Raw genomic sequence first — 12,675 nt, forward strand, 5'->3', positions numbered from 1 at the left:
TGATGATATTACAATTGTCAGGAGATGTACTCTGAATCTCGGAGTCAGGTTATTCTTTATCCTATCAAATCGGAACAGAACCCCGGCCCCGTAGTTTCTCTCCCCAAAGAAGAAAAAAACGAGTTTTCACCTGCTGAACAAAAGCAGCCAAGCAGGGTCAACAGACTGCACAGTCCACAATATCCAAATTTGCTGGAAGTAAATATATACAATAATTCACTCTCGGTCCAGAACATACATGTGCCATTTACAGATAGACTATGGCATGATAGACCCAAGCAGACAAACCAGACTAGTTCCATATAGCACCATCGGGGGCACAGTGCGTTTCCTTGATCACCAGATATGCAGATTATTGAACATAGAGACAAAGGTTCGGGGGAGGGGATGTATAATATCGTATCATATATTTACAAGAAGCATCAGCATTTTGAGGCAACATGAGCTGAAACAAAAGCTTTCCAGTTTATGGGTCAGAATTCGCCAATTTGCCTGGATGGAAGAAATTCTCCTTCAGCACGTGCTCCCACTCTGTAGGTGAACCACCATACTGGTCAACTGGAGAGGAGATTGGGTGCGCTTCCTGAGACCCTTCTGTGCAAACATGAGAGTCCCCAGCAGTTTGAAGCCACACATGGTTTTCACCAAGATTATCTTCACCATGTACTGCGCTTCCGACGCTCACTCCATCAGATGTACCTTTGCACCTCATGGGGGTAGCAACATCTGCTGAACCACCAACCTCCTTTTTCTCCCTAGCACTGTTTCCATCACCAAATGTGTCCGGGACACCTACTGAGTTTTTTTCTCCTAAATGATCATCAGAGTGCGTAAACTTAGAGCACTTCTCACTCAGGGTGTTGCTAATGGCTCCATTGGACACAATACCAAGGTCATCCCCATTTAATTGTTCACCACATGCGTCTTGCTGCTCCTTGTTGGCATCGCCCATTGAGGTTTCATTATCAGGTCGAGACTTCAAAATTCTCAGCCTAGCCATAACAGCAGCATCAATCCCATCTTCTCTATTTGTTCTCGCATCCAGTTGTCGCTTGCTGCTTTCCTGTCCCAATAGGGCTTCATTATTAGGATGGGACTCCAAAATTCCCAGCCTAGCAATAACAGTGTCATCAACATTATCTGCACTGTTTGTGCTTCCATCTAGCTGGTGTTTAGTGCTTCCTTGACTCAAAGAGGTTATATTGTCAGGACGAGACTTCAAAACTTTCAGTCTCGCCATAACAGTATCTTCGACTGCATATGGTCTCTTGCTTGCTTCTTTCTGCTCCCCACAGTCAATCTCACTCAAGGAGTTTATATTATCAATACGGGACTGCAAAACTTCAAATCGGGCAAACACATCAGCATCAACACCATTGAAAATGCTCCTACTTACAACAGGAGATTGCTTGTCACGAGAATCTCCTCCGTGGCCCTGAAAGGCCGCAGCGCATGAAACGGTTCCTTTCCCATGGTTCTGTGGTTTGTTACTGAAAATGTATGAGTTAGAGCCTTTACTGTCTTCCAATGAGTCAGGGGCTGCATTGGCAAAAGAAGAAAAACATGAGCATACACAGAATCCAAGAACCACTTGAAAATCTCAATTTATATATCCATCTTGCTACTCCCTCCATCTTCCTTCCACGAATGTGTCTTCAGCATTCAAAATTGTCCATAAATGTTAACATTTAGGGCTTGTTTGGGATAAAGGGTAATTGAGAGGATTGAGGGGGCTAGAATCTCTCACTATTCAAAATTGAGTAGTGAGGGATTCTAGCCCCCTCAATCCACTTCATTACCTTTGATCTCAAACAAGCCCTTATGGCATAATCAATCCCTCCCTCGTGGTTAATATTTGGAAGCAGTTATTTTGGTGGCAAGCATGTTTAGCATCAGTATAATATTGGTGTTTGAAGTTTTTTAGTACTTTGGTGTTTATGGCATCTGCGCGAAAGGAAGGCATTAACTGTGAATCTGTAATCTTGGTGATCAATTGAGGGACATCACAGTCATTTCCCTTCCTCCTAAAGATGTCCCAAAAATACTAGAAATGCTTACATTTGTGGAGCAAGTGAGTACCTTTTATTGTGTCGTTGAGGCCTTTTGCTGTCTCGAGCTTCAGGAGAGCATGTTGAAGCTCATATTTGAGTTTACAAGCTGAAGCTTCTGCTTCAATCCACAAGTTTCTATAGATTGATGCCTGAGGAACTTCAGTGTTGTCGAGCACCTTATCCTCCTGGTGATTAGTAAGAACCTGAAACGAAAGGTGTAACATAAGGTACATACTTTGGAAGAAATGGCTGTAATAATTCAAATTAAGCAGGAGCATGATGTTCCAAATAATGACTAAAGCTACCTGTGAAACAGTGGCCTTAAATTCTGAATCAGCATTCTCCTGTTCTGAGTCTTCATGCATTGACCTCCAAAAGTGTTTCCTCACATAATTAATATCTTTGAATTTCATTTGGCTGGAGTTACTCAATCCATCATCATTTTTTTGTTCAACCTTGGAGACAGATGAAATGAATTAAGGCTAGAAACAAAAAGGGGTTCTATTTATATTTAATGTCTGGACACTGGAGATCAGAGATCACCATAGAAAGGAAGGAAATATGCCTATTCTTGGTTCATATTATATGTTTGGTTTACATTGCATTATGGAATAGTAAACGGTATTTAAAGAAAAGCACTTCAAGATCATACCTTGCTTCTTTTGGAACTGGCAGCTGTAAGATTTTGAATCACTGATTGGAGAAGTTCCTCTTCATCTTCCTGTAATGAAGAACCACCCTTGCAGGTCGATAGAAGCACTACTGATAGATTGTGCATTAGTTTCAGAAATATTGCCTGATTGCTAGAGCTGGATTCGGAAGACATATTCAGCATATTCCCCTCAACACCTGGATAACATTGAGAAGGGTCTTCACCTCTCTTGTGAGTGCTTTCTTCTTTCTCCACCGCTGCAGAAAAAATATTTCCATGTGGGATTCCTGTTGTTAAATGATCAGTATGAACTCTAGGAGTAATAGCAATAGGATTCATCACACTTTTACTCATTAGTTCACTTATGCTTCCTGTAAGACTGCCACCATGTTCACCCAAAAGTATTGGTTTTCTGCCAGAACACGAACTTTCCTGTTGACTTGAAGTTATCACATTCTTAGAATCTTCTCCAGAATCATTGCATTTCTGTGTTGTGGGATGCTGTTTGTCAGGCAAATAACTAGCATGTGTAGTCATGTCATTAAGAACCCTGACATCAATTGGCAGAACTTTATGATCTTTGGAGATTTTACATCTTTCAGGCAACTTGACCGCCTTAAAAGGGTCATTTTCAGAACCTGATACTTGGTGTTCACAGAATCGCCATGGATACTCAAAACTCAACTCAGGTAGTTTCTGGTTTTGATGTGAATTAATGTAGCCTACTGTTCCTATCACCACAGGAGGAGCGCCATTATTTTCAATAATCCCAAACGAAGGCTGGTACTGGGCTGGTGTGCCCTTCCAACAAGGTGAATCAACACTGGTGTTATTGACCTCAGGAAACTCAGATGAACATTCACGAGGCTGAACAAATCCAGACTCAGACGAAGAAACCTTGGAACTGAAACTTCCCAATTCATGTTTCATTTCAGAAGATCCCTGCATTGGTCTCCCATTCCCTAAATGCTCAGGATTAAGGTGACTCTCTCCAAGAGAATTGAGGGAATAGTTCCCCACTGTTGCCTTGTCATCAGGGTTACTCCATTTTCCATGCTGCTTATCTGTAGTTTGGTATCCAAGACCTTTTTGTTCATTCCACACGGAATCAAAATAATCAAGATTGATTCTGCAAGGATTCATATAATGCGAAAAGGAGAAGGAACTTTCCCCAATAGTGTCATTCATCAATGGAACAGTTGTATTGGCCATTTCAGGTGAATTGACATATTGTGTAGAAAAGATGTGAGGTCGTGTATCTGTTGAACATGACGAAAGCTGTGTCATGTATTTGTCATATGTAGAACCAAAAGGATACTGATTTAAATCTTGTCGTGGGGGATAAGGTCCTGTGTCTTCGGCACCTGAATGATCAAGCAATTTACTCACAAAGGCACTCTGCTGCTGATGAAACACTGATGGTCCAAAATCTTTAGTGAGGGTCTCTGAACTTTCTTGCCAGTTTCCTGGATGCTTCTCACTTGTCAAATTCGAGCTCTCTGATCTCAGAGAATGTAGACCAAATAAGTTACTGAAGTGGTTCCTTGAGTATATGTCATAGGGAGTGGCCTCGCCTACAATATGTTCAGCGAGATCATCAGGAAAGTGTAAAGCCACTGTTTGGTTAAAGTCGCATAACCAATCAGATGATCCACTCAGTGCACCTTGTTTGACAAACATGTTTTTATTGCTGCATAAATACAAGGCAATCATGTTTACCAAAGGGTGTATTGTGTTTTTTACCATTTAATAGCATCTAGCAGAAGGGCAGGCCTGGTGCAATGGTGAGAGCTACCTCACTGAGTCACCAGGCCATGGGTTCGAAGCAACCTCTCCACATTTTTGGGGGGAAAGGCTTGCCTTAGTTTATGCCTTCCCTAGACCCCACTCACATGGGAGTTTCCGGCACTGGGCCTGCCCTTTTTTATTTAATAGCACTTAGCACTCTCCGGAATTCATGTTGGGACAACACAACACTACCCCCCTGTAAGTAACATATGGAAATTGTCGTATAAAGATGCTAAATATCCATATAAAATCTTATTCGCAAAATCTAACATGATCATCCACTGCCACCGACCTACACCCAACACTAAACCAAAAGGCTACTCTAGCTGCTACAGTTATCTGTCCAAAACTGTAATTGTCATAAACAAACACTAAAATCCAGTTAAAATCTTATCGTGAAAGCCTGAAATGACCTTCACCTGTAACTTGTCAACACCAAACAGTCAGGCTATACAATATTCGGATGAAAAATCTTTTCCAGCACCCTATTTTCTGGATGGAGATCGAATGGAAAGGGTCATATTCTGCTTTGAGCAAACTGCTTCTTCCCCAGCTCTACTGCTCCAACGCCACCCCACATACCTCCACCCTGCCACAGCAGCTAGGGTTTTGCTGAAGCCAGCATGGAGCTCCGGCAAGGCACTTGCCCGCAGACGGCAGCCACCTCCTTACCCTTCCCTCCACTGCTGGTGTCACCTCGGCCTCAACTCCACTCACCCGAAATCCTCCACTGCCGGGCCAGCGTTGCTATCACCACCTTGCCTCAATGCCAGCACACCACAGCCGCCAGGCACAGAACTCCATCCCCAAAACCCAACCCCAAACACCAAACAGGCAAACACGAAACTCTACTAGTCTAATCTCAACATAGCTCTCACCAGATTTGGAGAGGACAAGGTTGTGCCATTCATTTATTTGCCAAAAACAACTGGGTGCTACCACCCGACAAAACAGCCTAGCATTCTCTATGCTCCGTTTGGATGTCGATATTGGAAGGTATAGAATTGAATTGAGTTCAATACCAAATTAGTCATGTATTGAAATGAGATGTAATTCCAATTTTATTGTTTGGATGTCACTGAATTGTAGTTTGAAATTGTGTGGTCCGATTCCATGCAATACAGAAGGGGTGATGCTCTGTATTGGGAGAGAGTTTTTAGCTATAGTCCAATTCTAAGAAATTGAGTCTCTGGTTCTAAATCTCAATTCCATGTGCAACCAAACAATAGAATTCTGGAAAGCTAATACCAATTCCTAATTTTGTGCTACAATACCTACATCCAAACGGAGTATAAATGAAATGGCCAATCTAGCCGCAAGCTTATAAGGGTGTCCCCTACAGTTCTCAAATCGCCAGCTCTGGTGAAATTTTATTCGGCGCAGAGAGGGAGCAATGAGCTAGCGCTGCCACAGTCTGCTAGTCTCACATTTAATCCAAAGAAGTTCCCTCCCTCAGCGAAAATCTGTTTCTTCTGTTTACCTCCGCTCTCCACTTTATTTAAAATTGTTTTCAGCCTTCGACTCGCCCTGAAGTATATATCCCAACAGTGTAAAGATGAAAATCCATTAATCTAGCTGGCAAGTTTCAGTTATCCATCAACGTGTGTAAAGGTGAAACCGTGAAAATCCATCGATCTAGCTGTGAAGTTTCAGTTATCCACCCCAAACTAGTTTGAAAAGCATAACCACTCTGATACAGATGTATACGCTGGTGCCTGGTCCGTCTCACCTAACGATCACATGAATTGCACACAACACATGAAACAAAAGGCAACAGCAGATGCAGCTCCCAAGTCCCAAGGCATCGCATCTAACCCCCCCCCCCCCCCCCCCCCCGGCCGATCACACGTGAACTAGTGAGTAGTGTCGGTGATTGAGATACCGACACGAGACAGGAGTTGCTTTGTTAGTTGTTGTTACCTTTATAACCCGGCGGCGTGGCGGCGGGGGCCATGTAGCTCGCGGGAGGCTCCATCCACGACAGGGCGCCCCAGTCCCCGCCCGCCGTGTAGACGGACGGGGCGGTGGGCAGATCACGGCCGGGGCCTGGGCCCGGGCCCACCGGATCAGCGGCGGGGAAGGGCGCGGCGGATGGGGAGAGGGAGGAGGAGAACGCCGCTCGTGGCGGTGGCTGCGGCGGCGGAGAGCGCTGGTGGTCACCGGAGTACGGCAGCATCGCGGCAGCCAGCAGGGCGCAGGCGGTGGTGGCGTCCGGGTGGGGAAGGTGAGGTCTGGTCTGGTATGCGACGTGTGCGTTTCTGGTGGACCAGAGGAAGGAAGTAGTTTGATGGGCCGTAATCGGTTGAGCACGGAACAGTATGGGTCTCCGCCTCTCCGGCCTCAGCTCAGCCCTCATCATGGGTGCGCCAGCAGGAAGTGTGTACTCTTTTGGACCAGGCCGTATCTTTGATCAGAGTGCGATGTGAAGCACAAAGAAAGAGGGCAAAGTCCCGTTTCGAAGAGCTTCGTTCCTCTGTGATTATTGATGATATTTGATTCTCTGATTGAGTGATTCTACTGGGTTTCTATTAGAGAGATAATTGGTTCTGTACTAATCTCTGTCAGAATATAAATTAGTCCTCCGTTCTTTTTTATTTGACGTGTTTTAATTCAAAAATAAATTAGCCTACAACAAATATTCGAGAACGAGTTTAGTAGAATATAATAAAAAGCAGTGTGAAGCATGTTTTTAGCTCCCAGCTGTCAGTGTAAATAAAGAAATGATTCTCCAGTTGAGTGATTCTATTGGATTTTTAGGAAAGAGCAGGTCGAAGAGATTCCTTTTTACTGATCCCTATCAGAACATAACAGGCAGGGTAAACCGGTAAAGCATGTTTTTAGCTTCTAGTTCCTAATATAAATAAAGAAGAGATTCTTTTCTGATCTCCACACGAAATTAGTTGGTATTGTAAATGTTTTAACTGGTTGAGAGTGATTCACTTCAAAGAAGCTGTTGGAGCTCTTCCAAACGGCCCCTAAGCACCACTCATTTGATAAAATCATCTGCAACTTGCACTTGATAGACCTGAATGAATGTCTGGTTCCTAACAATGACGAACTGGAGCTTAGATCTGAAGGTGGCAAGCATATGCGAGTGTACAGGAAAGAATGGAACTATTTCTTATGTGATCTGACGATATCTCATGATGTAAATTAAGATATCTCGTGGTGATAGCAAAGAAATAGGCTGCGTCAGAAAAATAAAAGAGAGAGAAGTTCAGAAAGACAAGGGTACATGGGATGCATGATGCATGGACGAATTGCTTCGTCGGTAAGTCTCTGAATTCATCGCTTCCTTTTATGCTGTCTTCTCTAGCTTTTCGGTTACTGTGCTATTATACAATCAGTCCTTCGGATGTACATAGTACAGTTCAAATTTTAAGGTAGATCGAGCGCCATGCCAAATTGCTAATTCCTGAGGTGAAGAACCACACTCCCATGGCTCTTTGAAATGGAGTGTGGTATGTCCTTATCGCTTTAACTATGAATGCTAACTCTCCAGATTCAGCATGGTCCTGTTGGCTACAAGTGGAGTTTGGTGGGCCTTTATCTGCACCAGACAATGCCACAGCGGGTTCGCATTGGGCGGCCCTTCGTCGGCTCCTCCCAGACTATCGGTTGCTGACCACGGTGGAGGTTGGTGATGGGCGTACTACGGCTTTCTGGTATGACTGCTGGCTGCCCTCAGGGCCCCTCGTGGAGGCAATGCCGTCGCTGTACACACACGCACGACATAAAAATGCCTCAGTCAGCGACGTTCTTTCAAAAGGTCTGCGCCTCGCCTTCGTCTCTCGGCTCTCAACGGTAGCTGCTGCTGAACTGGTGCAATTGATGGGGCTGCTTGATGGTGTGGTGTTAACAAATACCCCAGATGTACGTGTGTGTCCCTGGGAAGACAGATTGCATAAGCTTAGCTCCTCATCTGTCTATCGTGCAGTTGTCTCCAATGGAGAAGGCTGTGAGTACTATAAATTCATTTGGGAGAATTGTGCCCCTCCTAAGGTCAAATTCTTCGGCTGGCTGTTGGTGCAAAACAGGATTCAGACCAAGGAGAACCTCCTCAGAAAACATTGCGTTGATGACAGTGTATGCGAGGTCTGTTCGTTGGCTGTGGAAAGTTCATCGCATCTGATCGCTGGTTGTCCTTTCGCAGCTGGTTTCTGGGCAAGGTTGGGGATGAACATTTCTGAGGAGGATGCGCAACAACTTTGGCATGTTCAGCCCCCTGTTCACATGCCCACCGCACACTTCAATACCTTCCTCCTCCTATGTTGTTGGCGTCTCTGGAAACACCGTCATGATGTCGCCTTCCGCTCGCTTTCCCCGTGTTATACGCGTCTCATGGCTGGCTGCCGTGAGGACGCGGAGTTGTGGTCTTGTAGATTACCTCACTCGGATCGTCATGTGTCCCTTGCCTGGGTGATGGTATTCTCCTCTTCTCCTCCTCTGTAACAATCTTATCCGACATGTAACTTGACCATGTATAGGCCCTTACTAATGGCAATGAAAAGGTGGGGTACCTCTCCCCCCCGAATTTCTCAAAAAAAAAAAAAAATTTCTTCCAAACTGCCACTACGTACAAAAATGCAAGAATAAAAGTACTATCTGCTAGTGCCGATCCGAGATCTCCTCTCTAAACTTGGAATGAATGGCTGCTGTTTACAGAAGCTATATGCAGTTTCAGTGCATAACACAACCTTTAATAAAGAAAAACAATTATGTATATGGGCCTCCTTCAAGGATATACTGAATTTACAGAGACACTGCAAAAAAGCATTAGCGAACTTTTGACGACGACCTTATCGTTTTCGCCATGTTCTTGCACGTGGGACCGACACGAGGAGCCCGCAAGCACTTGCATGGACATGCAGAAAGGAAGAACTTTGCAGATGCAGATGCAGATGAGATGACGCACTGGAGGAGGGATGCCATTTCCCAGTGTCCTTCGATTCGACCAAGAGCCTGCATAAAACCGCATGCTCCCCCATGTTTCTGGTATATGCTCCTCCAGCCACACATGCATGGCGGCGGACGTGGTCTCCGACCTGGTCCTGTCCTTCTTCTGCTGCTGCTTCTACGCTCCCGGCGACCACCACCGCGGCGGCGGAACGCGCCACTACGGCGGCGGCCACGCGCACCCGACCGGCCGTGATGCGGCGTATCACCACCGCGGTGCCGGCAGCCGTACGGCGAGCGGCCGGAGCAGGAGGACCGTGTCCCTGCAGGTGCGCGCTTACACTTACATCCTGATCCTGCATCAACTCCAGATTTCCTTTTTATTTGTTTATTCCATATATATGAGTCTGGCTGCTGGCTCTCGTGAACGGTGACTGACTGGACTAACCAGACGGTGGAGCTTAAGGTGAGGATGTGCTGCGAGGGCTGCGAGAGAGTCGTGCGACAAGCCCTCCAGAACCTCCGAGGTACTATACTACACACGAAAACATCGTGTTGGACAGTGACATTGGTCAGCGCAGCACGAAATGGCTTACAGATCCAGATTTGCTATATATATTTATTATATATGTCGCCGCAGGAGTGGACAGGGTGGATGTGAACGTGCCAATGGAGAAGGTGACGGTGACCGGGTACGTGGACAGGGCGAGAGTGCTGCAGGAGGTGCGGCGGAGCGGGAAGAAGGCGGAGTTCTGGCCGAGCGGCGGCACGCCGCTGTGGTTCACGTCCCCCAGGAGCTACTTCCGCGACGACGGCGGCTCGTACCGCCGCAACAGCTACAACTACCGCCGGCACGGGTACAGCGACGGCGACCGGCACGGCCGCATGCGCGAGCCCGCACGCGGCGCCGGCCCCGTCGGTAACATGTTCAACGACGACGACGTCAACGCCGCCTGCCGGATCATGTGACCCATGCGGATGTCTTGCGGTTGCTGCAGTTTCAGTTTCTCGTTTCTCATCATCTCACATGGGCTCGCGATGCAATGGCTAATGGATTACAGTGGCCCTTAATCTTACCAGGGCCCCACATCCAGGATTAACCATCTCATTTTTTTATTCAAATTCCGGTCATTAGCAAAAACGGTAGACCGGATGAATTTTGTCGAATTTCCCAACCGGTTTGCATTTTCAAATAAAAAGCGAGATTTGGGAATCTCGGTCAAAAAATCGTGTTTCCTGAGCGATTTCGACGTGTTTTCACTGGAAATGCTAGTTAAGTTTGAAAAGGTTAAAATTTAATTTCTGAAATAATCTGTTTGTAATTTGTTTAATTCATGTTGTACAAGGGTTTAGGGTTTAGAGAAAGACGTGCATATGGTCTTCATAGACTTGGAGAACGAAGTCTTATGACAAAGTACCTAGGAGTGTAATATGATGGGCCTTGGAAAAACACAAAGTATCAACAAAGTACATTCATCTTATTAAAGATATGTACACTAATGTTGTGACAAGTGTCTGAACAAGTGATGGAGACACCGATGACTTTCCAATTAACATAGGACTACATCAAGGGTCGGCTTTGAGCCCCTATTTTTTCGCTTTGGTGATAGATGAGGTCACAAGGGACATACAAGGAAATATACCATGGTGTATGCTTTTTGCCGATGATGCGGTACTTATTGAGGAGAGTAGAAGTGATGTTTCGCAAAAGTTGGAATTGTGGAGGCAGACGCTGGAAGCAAAAGGTTTTAGGCTTAGTAGGTCTAAAACAGAGTATATGAAGTGTGATTTCAGTGCCATGGGGTATGAGGATGGCGATGTTAGTCTTGATGGGCAAGTGGTACCCAAGAAAGACACTTTTCGTTACTTAGTATCAATGCTTCAGAAGGAGGGAGACATCGATGAGGATGTCCGTCATAGAATTAAAGCTGGATGGTTGAAGTGGCGACAAGTTGCGGGTGTCTTATGCGACCCCTGGGTGCCACACAAACTAAAAGGCAAATTCTACAGGACAGCAATCCGGCCGGCTATGTTGTACGGAGCAGAATGTTGGCCCACTAAAAGACGACATGTCCAACAACTAAGTGTGGCAGAGATGCGTATGTTGCGCTGGATATGTGGCCACACAAGGAGAGATCGAGTCCGGAATGATGATATACGAGAGAGAGTAGGAGTGGCACCAATTGAGGAGAAGCTTATGCAACATCGTTTGAGATGGTTTGGACATATCCAACGAAGACCTGAAGAGGCACCGGTGCATATCGAAATAATTAGGCGTCCCGAGAATGTGAAGAGAGGTAGAGGTCGACCAACCTTAACGTGGATAGAGGCTGTGAAGAGGGACCTGAAGGAGTGGAATATTGATAAAGAGATCGACGTGGATAGGAAGGGGTGGAAGTGTGCAATTCACGTGCCAGAACCCTGATTTGTAGCTTCGCTTTTCCTCCTTAATCGTTTGACCTTCCCTTGTGCCCCTTTAGATCTTGCTGGTTCTTGTGGGTTTTATCTCTTTTTATGTGTTTCCCCGTTTCATCGTTTTTCGTTTCTCCTTTGCCTTTGTCTCCCTTTTTTCTTCTTTGGGGTTGAGCTCTGAGGTTTTCATATGGGGTTTCATCTCTAGCCTACCCCAACGTGCTTGGGACAAAAAGGCTTTGTTGTTGTTGTTTGTTGCATGTTGTACAAGGAATAACAAACACACATAATTTGTTTACCAAAATCACATATCACATCCATATGCAAATAGAAAATGCCAAAACCGAATGTAACACGCTGCAACAAAACTTTACAAACACATATACCAGATATATAATATGAAGTGCAAGTAAAGTAAAAAAGCAAAGGAACAAGACACGTGATTTATCTGTGGTTCGGCCAAGCCTCAAATGGATTCCTACTCCACGTTGTTAAGATAGTCCAACTGGCTTGAAGTCTCTTTCAACTCGCTCCTCGACTCAAACTTATCACCATCGTGATAAGTCAAGATTTCCACTATCACTTTATGCTTTACAACAATCCCGAGGCTCTACACAACCCGGACTTGGAAGCTCTACGCACGAGTGCGCAAAGTGAATGGTCGTAGCCTAACAATCTCGCTCAAGGTAGCTTTGCTCTTTCTAAGCTCTCTCTAGCTTCTACAAGAAACACATTAACTCTTTGCTCACTTCTCTAGCATATATATCTATTCACTCTATAACACATAATCTCGTACTATACACTTTCTCTCATAAAGAGAGGGTTAAAGGGGCTTTACAACTTGCTAATGGTGCTCTACAATGTTGGACATTTGCT

General features: G+C 45.3%; 2 protein-coding genes across 7 annotated transcripts; one reads left to right on the forward strand and one right to left on the reverse strand.

Annotated features, from left to right (window-relative positions):
* Positions 1-172: 172 nt before the first annotated feature.
* LOC100273644 (uncharacterized) lies at positions 173-7,219 on the reverse strand. Of its 6 annotated transcripts, XM_020547874.3 has the most exons (7): positions 6,412-7,219; positions 3,048-4,277; positions 2,848-2,960; positions 2,704-2,772; positions 2,357-2,506; positions 2,080-2,254; positions 179-1,539 (listed from the first exon to the last, which is right to left on the reverse strand). In XM_020547874.3, the coding sequence occupies exons 1-7, from the start codon at positions 6,848-6,850 to the stop codon at positions 467-469; spliced, it is 3,249 nt and encodes a 1,082-aa protein (XP_020403463.1). In that variant the 5' UTR covers positions 6,851-7,219; the 3' UTR covers positions 179-466. The 6 variants fall into 6 exon arrangements, with proteins under 6 accessions (XP_008667843.1, XP_008667846.3, XP_020403463.1 ...); XM_008669621.4 differs by having other exon boundaries at positions 173-1,539; positions 2,704-2,960; XM_035964926.1 differs by lacking the exon at positions 3,048-4,277.
* A 2,276-nt stretch (positions 7,220-9,495) lies between these two features.
* Positions 9,496-10,873, forward strand: LOC103637594 (heavy metal-associated isoprenylated plant protein 30). Its single transcript, XM_008659754.4, has 3 exons — positions 9,496-9,716; positions 9,839-9,914; positions 10,028-10,873. The coding sequence occupies exons 1-3, from the start codon at positions 9,513-9,515 to the stop codon at positions 10,354-10,356; spliced, it is 609 nt and encodes a 202-aa protein (XP_008657976.2). The 5' UTR covers positions 9,496-9,512; the 3' UTR covers positions 10,357-10,873.
* The last annotated feature ends 1,802 nt before the right edge of the window (positions 10,874-12,675 follow it).

This window comes from Zea mays, chromosome 1 (assembly GCF_902167145.1).
Source record: "Zea mays cultivar B73 chromosome 1, Zm-B73-REFERENCE-NAM-5.0, whole genome shotgun sequence".
In the NCBI taxonomy this organism is placed as follows: Eukaryota; Viridiplantae; Streptophyta; class Magnoliopsida; order Poales; family Poaceae; genus Zea; species Zea mays.